The following is a 26,029-nucleotide window of genomic DNA, read 5'->3' as shown; positions in this document are numbered from 1 at the left end:
AAAAGTGGACAACCCCTATTAAACTATCCAAAGTTCACAATCCCTTTAAGGACTTTCTAAAGCAGACAACCCCTTTAAGTACTATATGAAGCAATCACTGTTTAGGAACAGTGGATAACCCCTTTAAAAACCATAAAAAGTGGACAACCCCATTATAACAGTCCAAAGTTGATAACCCCTTTAAGAACTTTCTAAATCAAACAACCCCTTTACGAACTATCCATAGTGAACAACACTTTTAAAACCATAAAAGATGGACAACCCCTTTAAAACAGTAAAAAGTAGACAATCCCTTTAAAAACCTATCTGAAGCAGACAACCCCTTTAATAACTGTCCATAGTGAACAACTCTTTTAAAAGCCATAAAAAATAGTAGGCAACCCATTTATAACAGTCCAAACTTGATAACCCCTTTAAGAACTTTCTAAAGCAGACAACCCCTTTAAGAACTGTCTGAAACAGACAGACAACCCCTTAAAGAACTGTCTGAAGGTGACAACCATTTAGAAAAGTGTCTGAATTGATCTGAAGTGGTCAAACCACTTAAGAATAGTCTATAGAAGACAACCCTTTAAAAAAAACCCTTCAAAATAAACAACCCCTTTAAGAATCATTTGAAGCTGACGAACTTTTCAAACGTTTCTGGTAGAGGTCAACCCCTTTTACACAGTGTTTGTAAATGGACATCCCCTTTAAGAATCATTCACAGTGGACCTCTCCACGGTGACCGCCGCCCGGCAGCACATCTGGCCCCTTCTGGTCACCATGTGGCGGTATATGGTGGATCCTATGGACCGTAAATCATGACATAACAGATATGAGTCATGTGTCAGCAAAGCAAGAATTCCCAGCTAAAATACAAAAAATGCCCCCCCCACCACCCCGCCTCTCTGGGGGTCACGCTCTTCTGGAGAAAACTTTTGTAAAACTTGTTTCGAAACTTTTAGCTGAACTTTCGGTTTGTTATCAGAAGTCATCGGATGCGGCACAAAGTGACACAAAGTGACAAGAGGTGACAAACTAGTCAGAGAGCAGCTCAGCAAGGTCAGGAGGCGGCTGGTAAAGGCCCCTCTAAAAAGGTCGTGTTACCCCAATAGTTTTCTAGCTCACCTTTCTTCCTTGCCATGGTGCACCTAATGCACGGGCTCGCCTGAATGTCACCTGATCAGGAAGTAAAAGCGTGAAGCGCTCAGGTAGGGAAATCAGCGGGGAGGGCCAAGGGTTAATAATATTTGTAATGGAAAGAAGGGGAGGGAGGGCGCTGCTCTGCATCCTGTTAGTACTAGGCTAGGTAACCTGCGGCTTCCCATCTGTTGTCACACATCCGCAGGTTAACCCTAAACGAGGTCAAAAGTGGGGGGTCCGAATAAGCCCCCCTGACCCAAAGATGAGCTCCAGGACGGGCGATGGTCGAAATTTTAGGCCTCTGATGTGAAAAATTTGGATTTTAGTTGAATTTCATCACTTCAAAAATATGTAAAATCATAATAAAGCGAAAAAATAAATAAAAAATAATAGTAAAACAATGGTAGAATATAATAATAAAGCTATGTAAAGTCATAATAAAGAATAATAATAATAATAATAATAATAATAACAATAAATGGTGGAATATAATAATAGAAAAATATGTCAGTCTAAAAAAATAGAATAATATAAATGGTAAAATAACGTAGATGCTAAACAAATATAACAAAAGCAATAAAATAATGGCAGAATATAGTAATAGAAAAATATGTAAGTAGAATAGAATAACAATATAATAGTAAAATGATATAAAAATGTAAAAAATAATATAGTGGTAGAAACAATAATATACTGTAAATAGTGTCATGTAAAAATAAATATAATAAAAAATAGAATGGGATATATTAATGTAAAAAAGTATAAAATAAATATAATAATGATAGATTATCTAATATATAAAGCTCAAGTGTGTATATGTCCGGGAGTGGCATCCGCACCGTCGCAGCTACAGTCACAAAATTTAGCACAGTCACACGTCTGGACCCCGAGAGCGTCCTAAGCTATGTTGTGAGGCAAAATTTTAACCCAATTCACAAAACAATTTTGCCCCTATCTACATAATGGGGAAAAAGTGTGTGTGTATTAAGCCCCGCCCCTCATTATGATGTCATAATTGTTGCCATGGCGACGCTGATGTCATCATAGGTTGCAAGCCCCGCCACTCATTATGATGTCATAATGGTTGACTATGGGATGGAGGATGTGTGATGGGTGTATGGGCACGGGACTATGGGATGGAGGATGTGTGACGGGTATATGGGTACTGGACTATGGGATGGAGGATGTATGATGGGTATATGGGCACTGGACTATGGGATGGAGGACATGTGTGATGGGTATATGGGCATGGGACTATGGGATGGAGGATATGTATGATGGGTATATGGGCACAGGACTATGGGATGGAGGACATGTGTGATGGGTATATGGGCATGGGACTATGGGATGGAGGATATGTATGATGGGTATATGGGCACTGGACTATGGGATGGAGGATGTGTGATGGGTATATGGGCATGGGACTATGGGATGGAGGATATGTATGACGGGTATATGGGCACGGGACTATGGGATGGAGGATGTATGATGGGTATATGGGTACTGGACTATGGGATGGAGGATGTGTGATGGGTATATGGGTACTGGACTATGGGATGGAGGATGTGTGATGGGTATATGGGCACTGGACTATGGGATGGAGGATGTGTGATGGGTATATGGGCACGGGACTATAGGATGGAGGATATGTATGACGGGTATATGGGCACGGGACTATGGGATGGAGGATATGTATGATGAGTATATGGGTACTGGACTATGGGATGGAGGATGTATGATGGGTATATGGGTACTGGACTATGGGATGGAGGATGTGTGATGGGTATATGGGCACTGGACTATGGGATGGAGGATGTGTGATGGGTATATGGGCACGGGACTATAGGATGGAGGATATGTATGACGGGTATATGGGCACGGGACTATGGGATGGAGGATATGTATGACGGGTATATGGGCACGGGACTATGGGATGGAGGATATGTATGATGGGTATATGGGCACTGGACTATGGGATGGAGGATGTGTGATGGGTATATGGGCATGGGACTATGGGATGGAGGATATTTATGATGGGTATATGGGCACTGGACTATGGGATGGAGGATGTGTGATGGGTATATGGGCATGGGACTATGGGATGGAGGATGTATGATGAGTATATGGGTACTGGACTATGGGATGGAGGATATGTATGATGGGTATATGGGCACGGGACTATGGGATGGAGGATATGTGTGATGGGTATATGGGCACTGGACTATGGGATGGAGGATATGTATGATGGGTATATGGGCACGGGACTATGGGATGGAGGATATGTATGATGGGTATATGGGCACTCGACTATGGGATGGAGGATATGTATGACGGGTATATGGGCACAGGACTATGGGATGAAGGATGTGTGATGGGTATATAGGTACTGGACTATGGGATGGAGGATGTATGACGGGTATATGGGCACTGGACTATGGGATGGAGGATGTGTGACGGGTATATGGGCACGGGACTATGGGATGGAGGATATGTATGATGGGTATATGGGCACGGGACTATGGGATGGAGGATATGTATGATGGGTATATGGGCACGGGACTATGGGATGGAGGATGTGTGACGGGTATATGGGCACGGGACTATGGGATGGAGGATGTATGACGGGTATATGGGCACGGGACTATGGGATGGAGGATATGTGTGATGGGTATATGGGCACTGGACTATGGGATGGAGGATATGTATGATGGGTATATGGGCACGGGACTATGGGATGGAGGATATGTATGATGGGTATATGGGCACGGGACTATGGGATGGAGGATATGTATGATGGGTATATGGGCACTCGACTATGGGATGGAGGATATGTATGACGGGTATATGGGCACAGGACTATGGGATGAAGGATGTGTGATGGGTATATGGGTAATGGACTATGGGATGGAGGATGTATGACGGGTATATGGGCACTCGACTATGGGATGGAGGATATGTATGATGGGTATATGGGCACGGGACTATGGGATGGAGGATATGTATGATGGGTATATGGGCACTCGACTATGGGATGGAGGATATGTATGACGGGTATATGGGCACAGGACTATGGGATGAAGGATGTGTGATGGGTATATGGGTAATGGACTATGGGATGGAGGATGTATGACGGGTATATGGGCACTCGACTATGGGATGGAGGATATGTATGATGGGTATATGGGCACTCGACTATGGGATGGAGGATATGTATGACGGGTATATGGGCACAGGACTATGGGATGAAGGATGTGTGATGGGTATATGGGTAATGGACTATGGGATGGAGGATGTATGACGGGTATATGGGCACTCGACTATGGGATGGAGGATATGTATGATGGGTATATGGGCACTGGACTATGGGATGGAGGATGTGTGATGGGTATATGGGCACTGGACTATGGGATCGTGGATATGTATGATGGGTATATGGGCACTCGACTATGGGATGGAGGATATGTATGACGGGTAAATGGGCACAGGACTATGGGATGAATGATGTGTGATGGGTATATGGGCACTGGACTATGGGATGGAGGATGTGTGACGGGTATATGGGCACGGGACTATGGGATGGAGGATATGTATGATGGGTATATGGGCACGGGACTATGGGATGGAGGATATGTATGATGGGTATATGGGCACTCGACTATGGGATGGAGGATATGTATGATGGGTATATGGGCACTGGACTATGGGATGGAGGATGTGTGATGGGTATATGGGCACAGGACTATGGGATGGAGGATGTGTGATGGGTATATGGGCACGGGACTATGGGATGGAGGATATGTATGATGGGTATATGGGCACTCGACTATGGGATGGAGGATATGTATGATGGGTATATGGGCACTGGACTATGGGATGGAGGATGTGTGATGGGTATATGGGCACTGGACTATGGGATCGTGGATATGTATGATGGGTATATGGGCACTCGACTATGGGATGGAGGATATGTATGACGGGTAAATGGGCACAGGACTATGGGATGAATGATGTGTGATGGGTATATGGGCACTGGACTATGGGATGGAGGATGTGTGACGGGTATATGGGCACGGGACTATGGGATGGAGGATATGTATGATGGGTATATGGGCACGGGACTATGGGATGGAGGATATGTATGATGGGTATATGGGCACGGGACTATGGGATGGAGGATGTGTGATGGGTATATGGGCACGGGACTATGGGATGGAGGATATGTATGATGGGTATATGGGCACTCGACTATGGGATGGAGGATATGTATGATGGGTATATGGGCACTGGACTATGGGATGGAGGATGTGTGATGGGTATATGGGCACGGGACTATGGGATGGAGGATATGTATGATGGGTATATGGGCACGGGACTATGGGATCGTGGATATGTATGATGGGTATATGGGCACTCGACTATGGGATCGTGGATATGTATGATGGGTATATGGGCACTCGACTATGGGATCGTGGATATGTATGATGGGTATATGGGCACGGGACTATGGGATGGAGGATAATTATAATTTGTTATAACTAACCACAGTTAGTTACTATGCCCGGGCAGCGCCGGGCTCTTCAGCTAGTATATATAAAAATAAGTAAGGTAGTGTAAGTATAAAATAGAATAGAATAAAAATACTAAAATTATTAAAAAAATGATATAAATAATAAATACATTAGTGGTAAGAATATAATATAATGCATATAGAATGTAAAAAAATATATAATAATATAAAAATATAAAATGAATATAAAATAATGGTAGACTAAAATACTGTAAATAGCTATAAAATAGAAAAATATTAAATAAATAATACAAAATAAAATAATATAAATGGTATGATACAAAAATATATAAGACACGCATAACAGTATGCTATAATGTAAATTGAATAATAATGTAAAAATGTATTGAATATATAATGATTGAATATAAACAGTATATTTAATAACAAAATACCGTATATAATATTTAAATTATATAATATAAAATACTATAATAAGCATAGACAGTATAATATCAGATTTTTGCCATAATAATAGAATAAAGAAATATAATAGTATAATAAACAGCTATATAATAATGGTTTCAACTAAAATAAAAATAATAAAAATTTTATATAATAAATATTTCTAATAAAACTCTTATATGATAATACTAGAGGGATAAAAAATACAGGACTTTAAAGGGTTAGTCACAAATTTTTAAAGATAGGTCCTAACTTTCTGATTGATGGAGGTGCGACTGCTGGGGCCCTGAGGATGGGGCTCTGAAATGCCCCATTAACATGAAGCAATGCCCCCCCCCACACACACACTGGCGGCCTCTTCAGGTTCAGGTTGTGATAGGGGAACATTTGAGTCAGCTCTCATTAGAAAACAACAGGATGTATGTCTGCAATCATCTGACTTCCAGCTATAGTATCCTCCTGACCTGCGCATGTTGTTGGGGAACCACAAGTCCCAGCATGTGACAATGAATGGGGGTTGTTGAGGATGCACATGGGGCTGATTCCTGCAGGGCACTGAGATGAAAGGTAAAACTGAACAGGTAAAAGAATTTGTGTAGTTCAGTGAGGTCAAAACATAGAAATTCCTCCCGGAGGCTGAAACAGTGGAGAATGGTCTGCACAATGCCAGGCTGCAGCTGCTGTCAGCAATAAAGCTTCAGTGTTTCAAGAGTAAGGCTGTGTTCACACGTAGCGTTTTTTCGCTTTTTTTTGTGGTTTTACCAAATAAACTGCGTCAAAAACACTTAAAAGAAGTTTACCATTTCTTTAAATGAATTCCGCAATTTTTGTGCAGATGTATGCGCTTTTTACCACGAAAAAACAGCTTTGCGGTAAAAACCGCAGCATGCTCATTAATTCGCGGAAAATTCCACATTTTTAGCTATTTTCTATGGGTCTGGAAACGCGCGGAAATAGGCGTGTTCTTCGTGCAAAAAAACGCACAAAAACCGCACAGAAAACGCATGGAAAAAAACGCACGTTTTCTGGGAAGGATTCAGGATTTTATGCAGAAATTTTCTGCATACGTGTGCACATAGCCTAAAAGTAAAAAACTTGTAAATATCAAACTAAAATCAGCACAACGATGTAGAAATACCCTGATACTAACATTACGATATCACTGGCACTACCGTACATACACTGCTATGGGCTGTACTGATGTATAGACACTACTATGTCACTGGCACTACCGTACATACACTGCTATGGGCTGTACTGATGTATAGACACTACTATGTCAATGGCACTACCGTACATACACTGCTATGGGCTGTACTGATGTATAGACACTACTATGTCAATGGCACTACCGTACATACACTGCTATGGGCTGTACTGATGTATAGACACTACTATGTCAATGGCACTACCGTACATACACTGCTATGGGGCTGTACTGATGTATAGACACTACTATATCACTGGCACTACCGTACATACACTGCTATGGGGCTGTACTGATGTATAGACACTACTATGTCACTGGCACTACCGTATATACACTGCTATGGGGCTGTACTGATGTATAGACACTACTATGTCACTGGCATTACCGTACATACACTGCTATGGGCTGTACTGATGTATAGACACTACTATGTCACTGGCATTACCGTACATACACTGCTATGGGCTGTACTGATGTATAGACACTACTATGTCAATGGCACTACCGTATATACACTGCTATGGGGCTGTACTGATGTATAGACACTACTATATCACTGGCACTACCGTACATACACTGCTATGGGGCTGTACTGATGTATAGACACTACTATGTCACTGGCATTACCGTACATACACTGCTATGGGCTGTACTGATGTATTGACACTACTATGTCAATGGCACTACCGTACATACACTGCTATGGGGCTGTACTGATGTATAGACACTACTATGTCACTGGCATTACCGTACATACACTGCTATGGGCTGTACTGATGTATAGACACTACTATGTCAATGGCACTACCGTACATACACTGCTATGGGGCTGTACTGATGTATAGACACTACTATGTCACTGGCACTACCGTACATACACTGCTATGGGGCTGTACTGATGTATAGACACTACTATGTCACTGGCACTACCGTATATACACTGCTATGGGCTGTACTGATGTATAGACACTACTATGTCACTGGCACTACCGTACATACACTGATATGGGCTGTACTGATGTATAGACACTACTATATCACTGGCACTACCGTACATACACTGCTATGGGGCTGTACTGATGTATAGACACTACTATGTCACTGGCACTACCGTACATACACTGCTATGTGCTGTACTGATGTATAGACACTACTATGTCACTGGCACTACCGTACATACACTGCTATGGGGCTGTACTGATGTATAGACACTACTATGTCACTGGCACTACCGTATATACACTGCTATGGGCTGTACTGATGTATAGACACTACTATATCACTGGCACTACCGTACATACACTGCTATGGGGCTGTACTGATGTATAGACACTACTATGTCACTGGCACTACCGTATATACACTGCTATGGGCTGTACTGATGTATAGACACTACTATATCACTGGCACTACCGTACATACACTGCTATGGGCTGTACTGATGTATAGACACTACTATATCACTGGCACTACCGTATATACACTGCTATGAGCTGTACTGATGTATAGACACTACTATATCACTGGAACTACCGTATATACACTGCTATGGGCTGTACTGATGTATAGACACTACTATATCACTGGCATTACCGTATATACACTGCTATGGGCCGTACTGATGTATAGACACTGCTATATCACTGGCACTACCGTACATACACTGCTATGGGCCGTACTGATGTATAGACACTACTATGTCACTGGCACTACCGTACATACACTGCTATGGGCCGTACTGATGTATAGACACTATTATATCACTGGCATTACCATACATACACTGCTATGGGCTGTACTGATGTATAGACACTACTATATCACTGGCACTACCGTACATACACTGCTATGGGCTGTACTGATGTATAGACACTACTATATCACTGGCACTACCGTACATACACTGCTATGGGGCTGTACTGATGTATAGACACTACTATATCACTGGCACTACCGTACATACACTGTTATGGGCTGTACTGATGTATAGACACTACTATATCACTGGCACTACCGTATATACACTGCTATGGGCTGTACTGATGTATAGACACTACTATGTCACTGGCACTACCGTACATACACTGCTATGGGCTGTACTGATGTATAGACACTACTATGTCACTGGCACTACCGTACATACACTGCTATGGACTGTACTGATGTATAGACACTACTATGTCACTGGCACTACCGTACATACACTGCTATGGGCTGTACTGATGTATAGACACTACTATATCACTGGCACTAACGTACATACACTGCTATGGGCTGTACTGATGTATAGAAACTACTATGTCACTGGCACTACCGTATATACACTGCTATGGGGCGGTACTGATGTATAGACACTACTATATCACTGGCACTACCGTATATACACTGCTATGGGCTGTACTGATGTATAGACACTACTATATCACTGGCACTACCGTACATATACTGCTATGGGGCTGTACTGATGTATAGACACTACTATATCACTGGCACTACCGTACATACACTGCTATGGGGCTGTACTGATGTATAGACACTACTATATCACTGGCACTACCGTACATATACTGCTATGGGGCTGTACTGATGTATAGACACTACTATATCACTGGCACTACCGTATATACACTGCTATGGGCTGTACTGATGTATAGACACTACTATATCACAGGCACTACCGTACATACACTGCTATGGGCTGTACTGATGTATAGACACTACTATATCACAGGCACTACCGTACATACACTGCTATGGGCTGTACTGATGTATAGACACTACTATGTCACTGGCACTACCGTACATACACTGCTATGGGCTGTACTGATGTATAGATACTACTATATCACTGGCATTACCGTACATACACTGCTATGGGCTGTACTGATGTATAGACACTACTATGTCACTGGCACTACCGTACATACACTGCTATAGGCTGTACTGATGTATAGACACTACTATGTCACTGGTACTACCGTACATACACTGCTATGGGCTGTACTGATGTATATATACTACTATATCACTGGCATTACCGTACATACACTGCTATGGGCTGTACTGATGTATAGACACTACTATGTCACTGGCATTACCGTACATACACTGCTATGGGCAGTACTGATGTATAGACACTACTATGTCACTGGCATTACCATACATACACTGCGATGAGCTGTACTGATGTATAGACACTACTATGTCACTGGCACTACCGTACATACACTGCTATGTGCTGTACTGATGTATAGACACTACTATGTCACTGGCACTACCGTACATACACTGCTATGGGCTGTACTGATGTATAGACACTACTATATCACTGGCACTACCGTACATACACTGCTATGGGGCTGTACTGATGTATAGACACTACTATATCACTGGCACTACCGTATATACACTGCTATGGGCTGTACTGATGTATAGACACTACTATGTCACTGGCACTACCGTACATACACTGATATGGGCTGTACTGATGTATAGACACTACTATATCACTGGCACTACCGTACATACACTGCTATGGGGCTGTACTGATGTATAGACACTACTATGTCACTGGCACTACCGTACATACACTGCTATGTGCTGTACTGATGTATAGACACTACTATGTCACTGGCACTACCGTACATACACTGCTATGGGGCTGTACTGATGTATAGACACTACTATGTCACTGGCACTACCGTATATACACTGCTATGGGCTGTACTGATGTATAGACACTACTATATCACTGGCACTACCGTACATACACTGCTATGGGGCTGTACTGATGTATAGACACTACTATGTCACTGGCACTACCGTATATACACTGCTATGGGCTGTACTGATGTATAGACACTACTATATCACTGGCACTACCGTACATACACTGCTATGGGCTGTACTGATGTATAGACACTACTATATCACTGGCACTACCGTATATACACTGCTATGAGCTGTACTGATGTATAGACACTACTATATCACTGGAACTACCGTATATACACTGCTATGGGCTGTACTGATGTATAGACACTACTATATCACTGGCATTACCGTATATACACTGCTATGGGCCGTACTGATGTATAGACACTGCTATATCACTGGCACTACCGTACATACACTGCTATGGGCCGTACTGATGTATAGACACTACTATGTCACTGGCACTACCGTACATACACTGCTATGGGCCGTACTGATGTATAGACACTATTATATCACTGGCATTACCATACATACACTGCTATGGGCTGTACTGATGTATAGACACTACTATATCACTGGCACTACCGTACATACACTGCTATGGGCTGTACTGATGTATAGACACTACTATATCACTGGCACTACCGTACATACACTGCTATGGGGCTGTACTGATGTATAGACACTACTATATCACTGGCACTACCGTACATACACTGTTATGGGCTGTACTGATGTATAGACACTACTATATCACTGGCACTACCGTATATACACTGCTATGGGCTGTACTGATGTATAGACACTACTATGTCACTTGCACTACCGTACATACACTGCTATGGGCTGTACTGATGTATAGAAACTACTATGTCACTGGCACTACCGTATATACACTGCTATGGGGCGGTACTGATGTATAGACACTACTATATCACTGGCACTACCGTATATACACTGCTATGGGCTGTACTGATGTATAGACACTACTATATCACTGGCACTACCGTACATATACTGCTATGGGGCTGTACTGATGTATAGACACTACTATATCACTGGCACTACCGTACATATACTGCTATGGGGCTGTACTGATGTATAGACACTACTATATCACTGGCACTACCGTACATACACTGCTATGGGGCTGTACTGATGTATAGACACTACTATATCACTGGCACTACCGTACATATACTGCTATGGGGCTGTACTGATGTATAGACACTACTATATCACTGGCACTACCGTATATACACTGCTATGGGCTGTACTGATGTATAGACACTACTATATCACAGGCACTACCGTACATACACTGCTATGGGCTGTACTGATGTATAGACACTACTATATCACAGGCACTACCGTACATACACTGCTATGGGCTGTACTGATGTATAGACACTACTATGTCACTGGCACTACCGTACATACACTGCTATGGGCTGTACTGATGTATAGATACTACTATATCACTGGCATTACCGTACATACACTGCTATGGGCTGTACTGATGTATAGACACTACTATGTCACTGGCACTACCGTACATACACTGCTATAGGCTGTACTGATGTATAGACACTACTATGTCACTGGTACTACCGTACATACACTGCTATGGGCTGTACTGATGTATAGATACTACTATATCACTGGCATTACCGTACATACACTGCTATGGGCTGTACTGATGTATAGACACTACTATGTCACTGGCATTACCATACATACACTGCGATGAGCTGTACTGATGTATAGACACTACTATGTCACTGGCACTACCGTACATACACTGTTATGGGCTGTACTGATGTATAGACACTACTATGTCACTGGCATTACCGTACATACACTGCTATGGGGCTATACTGATGTATAGACACTACTATATCACTGGCACTACCGTACATACACTGCTATGGCAGTACTGATGTATAGACACTACTATGTCACTGGCATTACCGTACATACACTGCTATGGGGCTATACTGATGTATAGACACTACTATATCACTGGCACTACCGTACATACACTGCTATGGCAGTACTGATGTATAGACACTACTATATCACTGGCACTACCATATATACACTGCTATGGGCTGTACTGATGTATAGACACTACTATATCACTGGCACTACCGTACATACACTGTTATGGGCTGTACTGATGTATAGACACTACTATGTCACTGGCATTACCGTACATACACTGCTATGGGGCTATACTGATGTATAGACACTACTATATCACTGGCACTACCGTACATACACTGTTATGGGCTGTACTGATGTATAGACACTACTATGTCACTGGCATTACCGTACATACACTGCTATGGGGCTATACTGATGTATAGACACTACTATATCACTGGCACTACCGTACATACACTGCTATGGCAGTACTGATGTATAGACACTACTATATCACTGGCACTACCGTACATACACTGCTATGGGCTGTACTGATGTATAGATGTATAGACACTACTATATCACTGGCACTACCGTACATACACTGCTATGGGGCTGTACTGATGTATAGACACTACTATATCACTGGCACTACCGTATTTACACTGTAACGGCTGTACTGATGTATAGACAATACTATATCACTGGCACTACCGTACATACACTGCTATGGGCTGTACTGATGTATAGACAGTCACTACTATGTCACTGGCATTACCGTACATACACTGCGATGGGGCTGTACTGATGTATAGACACTACTATATCACTGGCACTACCGTACATTCACTGCTATGGCAGTACTGATGTATAGACACTACTATTTCACTGGCATTATCGTACATACACTGCTATTGGCTGTACTGATGTATAGACACTACTATGTCACTGGCACTACCGTACATATACTGCTATGGGGCTGTACTGATGTATAGACACTACTATATCACTGGCACTACCGTACATACACTGCTATGGGCTGTACTGATGTATAGACACTACAATATCACTGGCAGTACCGTACATACACTGCTATGGGGCTGTACTGATGTATAGACACTACTATATCACTGGCACTACCGTATATACACTGCTATGGGCTGTACTGATGTATAGACACTACTATATCACTGGCACTACCGTACATACACTGCTATGGGCTGAACTGATGTATAGACACTACTATATCACTGGCATTACCGTACATACACTGCTATGGGCTGTACTGATGTATAGATACTACTATATCACTGGCACTACCGTACATACACTGCTATGGGCAGTACTGATGTATAGACACTACTATATCACTGGCACTACCATACATACACTGCTATGGCAGTACTGATGTATAGACACTACTATATCACTGGCACTACCGTACATACACTGCTATGGGCTGTACTGATGTATAGACACTACTATATCACTGGCACTACCGTATATACACTGCTATGGGCTTTACTGATGTATAGACACTACTATATCACTGGCACTACCGTACATACACTGCTATGGGCTGTACTGATGTATAGACACTACTATGTCACTGGCACTAAAGTACATACACTGCTATGGGGCGGTACTGATGTATGAACACAACTATATCACTGGCACTACTGTATATACACTGCTATGGGCTGTACTGATGTATAGACACTACTATGTCACTGGCACTACCGTACATACACTGCTATGGGCTGTACTGATGTATAGACACTACTATATCACTGGCACTACCGTATGTACACTGCTATGGGCTGTACTGATGTATAGACACTACTATATCACTGGCACTACCGTACATACACTGCTATGGGCTGTACTGATGTATAGACACTACTATGTCACTGGCACTACCGTACATACACTGCTATGGGGCTGTACTGATGTATAGACACTACTATATCACTGGCACTACCGTATATACACTGCTATGGGCTGTACTGATGTATAGACACTACTATATCACTGGCACTACCGTATATACACTGCTATGGGCTGTACTGATGTATAGACACTACTATGTCACTGGCACTACCGTACATACACTGCTATGGGCTGTACTGATGTATAGACACTACTATGTCACTGGCACTACCGTACATACACTGCTATGGGGCTGTACTGATGTATAGACACTACTATATCACTGGCACTACCATACATACACTGCTATGGGGCTGTACTGATGTATAGACACTACTATATCACTGGCACTACCGTATATACACTGATATGGGCTGTACTGATGTATAGACACTACTATATCACTGGCACTACCGTACATACACTGCTATGGGGTTGTACTGATGTATAGACACTACTATGTCACTGGCACTACCGTACATACACTGCTATGGGGCTGTACTGATGTATAGACACTACTATGTCACTGGCACTATCGTACATATACTGCTATGGGGCTGTACTGATGTATAGACACTACTATGTCACTGGCACTACCGGTCATACACTGCTATGGGGCTGTACTGATGTATAGACACTACTATGTCACTGGCACTACCGTACATACACTGCTATGGGGCTGTACTGATGTATAGACACTACTATATCACTGGCACTACCGTACATACACTGCTATGGGGCTGTACTGATGTATAGACACTACTATATCACTGGCACTACCGTATATACACTGATATGGGCTGTACTGATGTATAGACACTACTATATCACTGGCACTACCGTACATACACTGCTATGGGGTTGTACTGATGTATAGACACTACTATGTCACTGGCACTACCGTACATACACTGCTATGGGGCTGTACTGATGTATAGACACTACTATGTCACTGGCACTATCGTACATATACTGCTATGGGGCTGTACTGATGTATAGACACTACTATGTCACTGGCACTACCGTACATACACTGCTATGGGGCTGTACTGATGTACAGACACTACTATGTCACTGGCACTACCGTACATACACTGCTATGGGGCTGTACTGATGTATAGACACTACTATGTCACTGGCACTACCGTACATACACTGCTATGGGCTGTACTGATGTATAGACACTACTATATCACTGGCACTACCATACATACACTGCTATGGGCTGTACTGATGTATAGACACTACTATGTCACTGGCACTACCGTACATACACTGCTATGGGGCTGTACTGATGTACAGACGCTACTATGTCACTGGCACTACCGTACATACACTGCTATGGGGCTGTACTGATGTATAGACACTACTATATCACTGGCACTACCGTACATACACTGCTATGGGCTGTACTGATGTATAGACACTACTATGTCACTGGCACTACCGTACATACACTGCTATGGGGTTGTACTGATGTATAGACACTACTATGTCACTGGCATTACCGTATATACACTGCTATGGGCTGTACTGATGTATAGACACTACTATGTCACTGGCACTACCGTACATACACTGCTATGGGGCTGTACTGATGTATAGACACTACTATATCACTGGCACTACCGTATATACACTGATATGGGCTGTACTGATGTATAGACACTACTATATCACTGGCACTACCGTACATACACTGCTATGGGGCTGTACTGATGTATAGACACTACTATGTCACTGGCACTACCGTACATACACTGCTATGGGGCTGTACTGATGTACAGACACTACTATGTCACTGGCACTACCGTATATACACTGCTATGGGGCTGTACTGATGTATAGACACTACTATGTCACTGGCACTACCGTACATACACTGCTATGGGGCTGTACTGATGTATAGACACTACTATCTCACTGGCACTACCGTACATACACTGCTATGGGGTTGTACTGATGTATAGACACTATGTCACTGGCACTACCGTACATACACTGCTATGGGGCTGTACTGATGTATAGACACTACTATGTCACTGGCACTATCGTACATATACTGCTATGGGGCTGTACTGATGTATAGACACTACTATGTCACTGGCACTACCGTACATACACTGCTATGGGGCTGTACTGATGTACAGACACTACTATGTCACTGGCACTACCGTACATACACTGCTATGGGCTGTACTGATGTATAGACACTGCTATGTCACTGGCACTACCGTATATACACTGCTACGGGGATTTACTGATGTCTAGACACTACTATATCACTGGCACTACTGTATATACCCTGCTATGTTGCTGGCCTTACTTTATGTGCCCATCTGTGTGACTGTGTTAATGTGTGACTGTATATATATATATATATATATATATATATATTATGTAATCGGCACAGACCCGGCTATTTTCCTGCCATTACTTTAAGCTGCCGCTATCTGATTTCACACTGCTGTGTTACTGATATTACTCCATTATTGCGTAGGGCCGAGAGGACACATTTCAACAGTTCAAGTATATTCTCCGAACATGACATAACATGGAGACGGGAAAAAGTGAAGCAGAACTTAAATAAAGAAATATATGTTAAGCCCCACCCATATTTGTATAAGACGCTCCCCTTCGCTAAACTTCTTCCTTGGAAAAAGAAATAATAATAATAACTTAGGGGAGACCTAATATATATCTACAAGTATATCAGAGGGCAATACAGAGATCTCTCCAATGAACTGTTTGTACCAAGGACTGTGACAAGGACAAGGGGGCATTCTCTTCGTTTGGAGGAAAGACGATTTCTGCACCAGCATAGAAGAGGGTTCTTCACGGTAAGAGCAGTGAGGCTCTGGAATTCTCTTCCTGAGGAAGTGGTGATGGCCAACTCACTGAATGAATGTAAGAAAGGAATGGAGGCTTTTCTTGTGAGTAACAGTATAGAAGGTTACGAATAACAGAATATTATAGGTAGATGGTTGACCCAGCTTAGGGGAAGGAATTTTTTTCCCTATGGAGAAAATTGTCTTCTACTCTGTGGGTTTTTTGCCTTCCCCAGGATCAACAATGCAGAACAGCTGCACTAAAAATAGGCTGAACTAGATGGACATAAGGTCTTCCTTCAGCCTTCAAAACTATGTTACTATGTTACATCTGTCCTTTGGTTGAGACTGGTATTGCATCTCGGCTACATTAAAGTGAATTTGGTGAGCTGCAATACCACACAACACCTGTGGACAGAGGTGGCGCTGTTTTTTTCTTTTAAAGGAAGCAACCATGTCTTTCTTATTCTTGGCATGCCTTTTATAACTTGTCAAACAAGTAGAAGTTTCGGTAATAAGACATTGCTGAATAATTAATGACAATTAAGGAAAGTACAGGACGTCTAAAAATAAATTAAAGGGGAATTCCACTTTTAATAACCATGCGACTGTTTCTCATAAGTGTTTAAAGAAGATTCCATTGTAATCTGTGCTGAGGGCAAGTTGTACACAGCCAGGTCAAGGCACATAGCTTGTCATGAGAGCTGCATACACATATGTAGACATAGAAACAAGCACTGATTAAGGTCCTTGGTCATTAAAAATGTACTTCCCTTTTAAATCTAACAATGCTGACGAAGGCCACCAGTTCTCACCTAAGATGTCTTCGTAGACGTTCTCCTCGGATAAAGTGCGAGTAAGGGCCAACTTGGTCTGTGCGTACCAGTCTACTCGACCGTTCTCCGACGACTGTAAGAGATCTTCAAATTCGTAGGATTTCCTGTAAGGAAACAGAAATGGTGAAACCCAGTGAGGCAACGGATGAACCTCAAGTCTTCTGATGCCGCCAAAAAAGGAAATAGAACTAGTCCTACAAGAAGGACTGGTATTGAAGATCTATAGTGGGGGTCCTGGGGTGGGATCCCACTGATCAGAGACTGATGTCCTATCCTAAACGGTAATATCCTGGAAAACCACTTTAATCCGAACAGTTTTCTTATTGTGAACCTCTATCTACACCAGCTATATCTTAAAGGGGACCTGTCACCAGTTCAAAAATATCCAGTTATTGCTCCTATTTTATTCTTGCTGATCTCCTGAGTATGCCGCTTTTTATTTTTCTTGAATCCGCCTTACGGTTATAGAGATATGGACCTTTTCATTTGGTGCTAGTTTTTATCATGGAGGCGTGGCTTACAGGTAACAATGCAAAGCAGCCTAAAGCCCCGCCCCGATACTCCTGTGAGTCACGCCACCTTGATAAAGACCATAAAAACTAGCACCAAATAGAAAGGTCCGTATCTCTGGAACCGTAAGGCGGATTCAAGAAAAACAAAAAGCGGCGTACTCAGCGGAGCAGAAAGAATAAAATAAGAGCAATAACTTGACTTTTTTTACCTAGTGACAGGTCCCCTTTAAGATACAGATGACGTAAATAGAGGTTCAGCCTCTGGGGTGTATCTTTAGGCTGTATTGCATTGTTATCCTGTGAACCACGCCTCCTTGAGTAAGATCATAAAAAGTAGCACTAAATAAAAATGCCCCTATCTCAGGACGTGTATATATATATATATATATATATATATATATATATATAAATTTTAAAAAACGTGATTAATAGAGAAAATTAAGACAAACAATGGCGAGAGCTGACTGCTGCCAAGTTGCTTTTCATTTTCTCTGCTTTTCTAAGCCACCAGTTTTCCAGACTCAAGGATGAATCTCACACTTTGCACTGATGAGGGGCAGTACCCCAAAATACAGTGTCTGCAAATTGAGATTCTGGTTTTGGCTTTTATCCTATCGTATCGTATGAATTGATGCTAAGTTAGGAAGGTTGGGAGTATTAAAACCCTTTTTTTTTTTTTTAACTTTTGTAAAAAACAAAAACAAAAAAAAAAAGGAGTAGGATTGTCAGAGGGTTCAGATGTTTGGTCAAAATAAATCCCATATTCATTCATTGTGGCCTCGTAGATTAGGTGTCAACGACGAACCCTCAACCTTCCTAACTTCAATTCTATTTGCCTTATTAATTAGATTTATGAAAAAATATATATTGTAACAACACACAAGGATGTAAAATAAAAAAGAAACAAAAACAACCCAATAAACTTCATTATGGCCCTCTACACTCTTTTGGAAGCATTGAGAGGTCCCCAACCTTCCTTCTTGACTGGTCTATTCTAGTGGTTGTATCATCTATCCAACACACAAATCAAATTTATGTGAAAAGAAAAAAAAAAGATTGTCAGACCACATAGATGTAAGGTTAGAAAAAAAGCCAAAACCTAAAAAAAATAAAAAATAAAATTAAAAAAATTAATTTTATTGTAGTTTTGTAGATCTGAAAACCATTAAACTTCCTTTCTGACTGGTTCTGGAGCTTTATAAATCAGATTTACTGAATGTAAAAAAAAACCCACTGATTACAAGAGCTGAAAGGTAAAGTAAAAAACAAACGAAGAAACAATGCAGCTCAATGTGGCCTTGTAGATTACGAAACCTTCAACCTTCCTTCCTTACTAGTGTATTCTAGTTTGTATCTTCTGCTTGCTATATACGGTACATCAGATTTACTGTGTGTAAAAAAAGATAGACTATGAGAAAACACAGGTGTAAAGTGAAAAAACAAAGAACAACAGACATCAACAACATAAAAAAAAACCAATACAATTCAATGTCACCTCCTAGATTAGGGAGCAACAAGAAGCCTTCAACCTTTCTTCCTGAATGGTTCTAGAGCTTAGATCTTTTACTTGCCTTATAAATCAGATGTACAGATTTACGGTATGAAAAAAAAAAGAAATAGATTCAGAAAACACTGATGTAAAGTAAAAAAAAACTATATAAAGAAACAACAGTTTGTGGTGACCTCATAGATTAACAAGCTAAGAAGCAATGAGAAGCCTTCAACCTTTCTTCCTGACTAGTGCATTCTGGAGTTTGGATCTTCTGCTTGCCTTATATATCAGATTAACTGTATGTAAAAAGATTGATTATCAGAAAATAGACATGTAAGGTAAAAAATACAACCAAACAAAAAAACCAAACAATACACATCATTGTGGCCTCGTAGATTAGGAAGCTACGAGAAGCCTTCAAACTTCCTTCCTGACTGCTAGATCCTAGAGCTTGTATATTCTTTTTGTGTTACTAATCCGATTTATGTAACAGAATAGATTGTCAGATGACACAGATGTGAGGTCAAACAAAGACAAAACCAAAACAATACAATTCATTATGACTTCATAAAAAAGGAAGCAACGAGAAGCCCTCAACTATCCATCCTGACTTTTGTATTCTAGATCTTGTATCTTCTATTCATAGTTCTGAAACCAGTTAAAAATAAAATAAAGTACCTATGGTCTCCGTTATTTCTGTGCTTGCTATTCCAAAGTCTTCTGCTCACGGCTGATGGTGGAGGAGATGTGGGCAGAGGAGGTGGAGGTATACAAGGAAGTGGAGGTAAATCCCTTTTCCGAAGACCGGCTCTAACCGGTCCCACCTCCCCTTCATGTCGGAAAGTCCTCCTCGGTTTGGGTAAAGGGTTGATAGGTAATGTCTTCTCAGGTGCACCAGGTTCCGTGTATACATTGTCCACATTGCTGGTCCTTCTAGACGTTCTCCCCTCTCCCACCACCCCAAAAATCGGCTCGGCGTTCTCAGAATCCGACCCCCATTTTGTTTTTGACCCCGGTTTGTTCTCCTGGTTTTCAGAATCTAATAAACATTGTGGTGAATAATAAGTTCCTGGCAATTGTGGCAGCCCTTCCACCGGACCGTCTTTCTTTGAACGCTCAAACTTCTTCACTTGGCTCAATACCGTAGCTTGGTCCTTCTTGGCACTAATGACTTGCTCCTTAGTTTCCACACTCAGGCTAGTCTCTTTCTCAGCTTTCTTGTCTAGTTTTATAGAGTCTTTTCGTTCATTGTCCATTTCCCAACTGAACATCCTCTTGAAGCTTCCTTTCTGACGGTTCTTGACATCGTCCACATTCGTGTCTCCAAAAGTAGTACCAAAGGAATCCTGTCTCTTCACTTGTATGGACTCCTTCCGGCTTAAAAGAGGGGACTGCGTCTCTCGTTTTCCTTCCCACTCAGAGATTTTATCTTTGATGCTCGATGTTTTCTTCAAGGCTATCTTTTGGGGTAACGGGGAAGACTTGGTATTGGATAACTGTTTCTTTAGCAGAAGGTCTGGATCTTTGACGTTGATCTCCATCATTGGGTCATGGATGGTCATTTTGTTGCTGAGCATGTTCTGCCGTAAACCTTTTATACTTCTTGGCTGGTTCTCCAGACCTTTTAGAGGACTTCTTACCCAATGATCGTCTTGGTTATAGTTTACCGAGTCAGATTTAATTACAGTTTGACTTTTTACACTCAAGTGAAGCTGAGCAAGTTCAAGTTTTTTCCGAGTCCCACAGTTTTCTTTATCTGTTGGCGTCACCCTGGTGAGACAAAACACAAGGCACCATTAATGTAATTGATGTCATTAATTTTCAGGCAATGGACGCTAATCATTTCGGGATCACTGCGGAGCCTAATAACTGCATTAAATAGGTCTTTAAGGGACAACGATAGGGATGAGTCTCAAATAATTGCGGTCACACTCCATAAAACAAAGTTTCCTTGTAATACAGTCAAATGGAGATGACGCTGCAGTTGACATGTAAAAAGATGGTTCTAAGTAGCCACTGAAGGCCATCAGACTTGCCGAAACTACTTCCATATGATCTGTTTTTATACATTTCATTGGCTGGAAAATCCCTTTAAATGGAATCTGTTACCCAGTTTTTGCTATGTAATCTGACAGCAGCATGATGAAGGGGCTGAGACCCCAATTCCAGCGATGTGTCACTTACTGGGCTGCTTGATGTCATTTTGATACAGTTTTCTCTCGTAGATCTAGCAGAGCTTGGAATGCTGAGCTGTGTATAATCCCGCCCACAACACTGATTGTACACTGTACAATGACAAAAAGCTGCCAATCAGTGGTGGGGGCGGAGTTATATAGTGCAGCATGACTAGGAGGCATGAGACACCTAGTCCTGTAGTGATAATCTCTTGCTGATAAAACATTAATTTTTACGGAAATAGCCTAGTAAGTGACACACCTCTGGAATCATGGTCTCAGCCCCTACTTCATACTGCTCTCGGATTATATAGGACACATCTGCTGACAGATTCCCTTTAAGGACTCTAATTTCTCAAAATACAACATCAGTATATCCCCAACATAGACAAAAGTAGCATTAACAAAGCCCAACAGAGTAAAAATAAATATGTATTTGCACCCCTTATCTTGGCACATCTTGAGCCAATTATCAGTAAAAAAAGGCTGTCCATTGAGATAAAAACATTCTTTTTTGGTGTAAATACCACTATTCACTGGCATCTGTTTTTTTTGTTCCTGCACCTCTCTGTTCCTGAGATGTAGCTCTTTCTTCTTTTCATATAAATCTACCCTTGTTATCCAACTGGGTGTGGTCCTCAAGACGAGTTTTGTGGGTCACACCCACTTGCCTAACAAGACTAGTTTAATTACATGGAAGAGAGGACCATATCTCAAGAACGGAGAGGTGCAGGGACAAAAGAAAAACATCGCTGGATTCAGGAGAACAGAGACATTCACACCAAAAATTACAAATTTTGGCAAGTTATAACTCCCCTTTTACGCAACCTTCTCCAGAATCATGTCTAAGGCCTCTTTCACACATCAGTTTTTTGCCTTCAGGCGCGATCCGGCTTTTTTTGGAAAAAACGGATCCGGCAAAATGCAATGTCGGATCCGGTTTTTCCCCATTGACTTGCATTAGCGCCGGATCGTGCCGGATGGCATTGCGTTTCATCCGTTTTTTGCCGGATCCGGCAACTTGTCTCATTCCGGCGTCTTGAAAAAACGTCTACTGTAACGTTTTTTGTCTCCGGCGAAAAAGCCGGAAGCGCCGGATCCGGCGCTTCCAGCTTTTTGCTACAATGAAAGTCTATGGGCGCCGGAATGCGCCGGATCCAGAAAAAGACGGATCCAGCAACCGGATCCGGTTTTTTTAAGTCTGCGCATGCTCAGATCCAATTGGCCAGCCTCCAGGAACAGAGACGGATCCAGCAAAAAAACGGATCCGTTTCTACAGTTCTCAAAAATTTATGCCCGATCCGTTTTTTCTAAAAAAAGCCGGATCATGCCTGACAGCAAAAAACTGATGTGTGAAAGTAGCCTAATTCTTATCCAATAAAGAAAAAAGCAAAGTTACAGCTCTTGGATAAAACAACCACTTTATTGAAGTACTTTAAAATCTATTTCAAAATCCAATCCGAAAACGTGCATGGCAGAAGAAGGTAAAGCTACACGTTTCGAACGTTATCCAGCGTTTTTTTCCCAAACTTCCATGCTTATCCAATGCATTATTCGAAACAAAGCCCAAAACTTAAAACACTCTGGACTTCTTACCTCAAGGTAACCGCCACTAGTTCCACCCTCTCACAATATGGCCACAACAACTGTTCCACCAGGGTTCCAGAAGACCAAACCCAAATCACCACTTAACTTTTATGGTGTTCAGTCCATCAGAAATTTAATGGGTTCCGAGAGCCAAAAACTCTCCAGTAACGTTCAAGAACCACTTACATACTGGTTTCTATATGTTCCACCTACTTGATTGACAGCTTAAACTTTCTACGAGTTGTCTTTGCCCGAGGGTCTGAAGGGCATAGGTCAACCGCCCCTTGGGAAAAGTCATATTTTACTGTCTCATAGCCAGACTACATATTTAGTCTTAGTCATGGATTTACAATTATTGACTCTTTGCTTTCCGACACTTGAAGTTCTTCTTCAACATACACACTACTCCACCGTCATGTCGTAGAAGAAAAGAAGTCTTCCTTTTTTTTTGAGGTGAGGCCCTTTTTTATGCTCCTCAACAAGGTGCCTAAAGTCAGGAGGACTTTTAAACAAGGTGGAACGCGCTATGGAGACTTCCCCTTCAGGAGCTACAGTCCCACCTGGGGTCAACACCTTATCTAAATGGACTTTATAACAAAAAAAGGGGTAAAGGATGGAGGGAAGTGCCCCCTTCTAAATGTATTGGACAAGGGTAAGTGAGCAACTTTTGCTCTTTGTATGCCAAAGATAAACCTTAGAGATCCCTTTTCAAGAGGAACTAAAATAACATGGCTTGTCGGCACTCAGGGGACTTGTCTCGGTGGCCTCCACCCCATGCTATGCCCTATTCATAGTCTTTGATATAAAGGGTTAATGAGCTTTTCTAAACATCTACTTTTTATCACTTCCTGCGGTTCGATTCAAGCAGAGAAAGCTGAGAAAACACGAAACGCGTCGGCAGCAGATCCAATTCTTTAATATGTGTGCGAGTCAGCAAACGGTCAAAGCTAAAGAAACCGCGGTAAACTCTCACATCTCCTGGCTCCAAACTGTAAGAGCACAGTGGAAAAAGAGAAAAAAAAAAAAAAAAGTGAAAACCCTGACTCGGTGAGGTCGAGAAACCACAAGCCACAACCGCGATGGTGGAAGGGAGGAAGAGAAGATCAACAATGGGTACGGACACACGACTCGTAATCTACACTCCACTGGTGGCACAGGATGGACCATACCATTTGTACAGTAACTGGGGGGGGGGATTAGATGTTGTCTAAGCCATATTCACACTATGGAAAAATACGCAGTGTATAATGGTACCAGATGGAGTTGAGCAACAATATTTGCTGTGACTTGATGACTCCAAGGTGCCTCAATAGAGAGAGGTGCGAATATGTGGTTAGTTCTCCTCTTATAGTGAGGTCCAATCGCTAGGACCTACACCTATAGTTATGGCGTATCACGGATAGGCCATCAATGTCAGAGATGGACAACCCCTTCAAGTGAATTAATTCCTGCCGTCATATACATATATACTGTATCTATCAGCAAATCTGTACTGTACCCGAGCTCAGCTCCTGCCCCAAATACATTTTTAGGCTGGCGATTTCCCAAATTTACTATTAACCCCACCCTGCCGAAAAATGCCAAAGACAAGATGAAACCCGTCCGTGATCTAGCCGGTCCAAACGTCAGTGCTCTGGTAATAAGACACTGCCATATCCTGTATTACTATAGGTGCCAGGCATTAGGGCTCCACTCCCTGGACGGGGGGCTGCAGAGATAAC

At 42.0% G+C, this 26,029-nt stretch overlaps 1 protein-coding gene across 6 annotated transcripts in view; it reads right to left on the bottom strand.

Annotated features, from left to right (window-relative positions):
• The window catches only part of DENND2A (DENN domain containing 2A), an 82,524-nt gene that overhangs the window by 19,458 nt on the left and 37,037 nt on the right, over positions 1-26,029 (bottom strand). For all 6 annotated transcript variants that reach the window (XM_073567610.1, XM_073567608.1, XM_073567606.1 and 3 more), the window contains exons 3-4: positions 21,226-22,317; positions 18,523-18,647 (exon numbers count right to left, since the gene is read on the bottom strand). In XM_073567610.1, coding sequence (XP_073423711.1) covers positions 18,523-18,647; positions 21,226-22,317 — 1,217 coding nt within the window. The remainder of the gene's footprint in view (positions 1-18,522; positions 18,648-21,225; positions 22,318-26,029) is intronic.

This window comes from Dendrobates tinctorius, unplaced genomic scaffold, assembly GCF_039654945.1.
Source record: "Dendrobates tinctorius isolate UK_male_01 unplaced genomic scaffold, ASM3965494v1 ptg000020l, whole genome shotgun sequence".
NCBI lineage: Eukaryota > Metazoa > Chordata > Amphibia > Anura > Dendrobatidae > Dendrobates > Dendrobates tinctorius.
The sequence above is the reverse complement of the archived record's forward strand: the minus strand, read 5'-3'. Positions and strand labels throughout refer to the sequence as shown.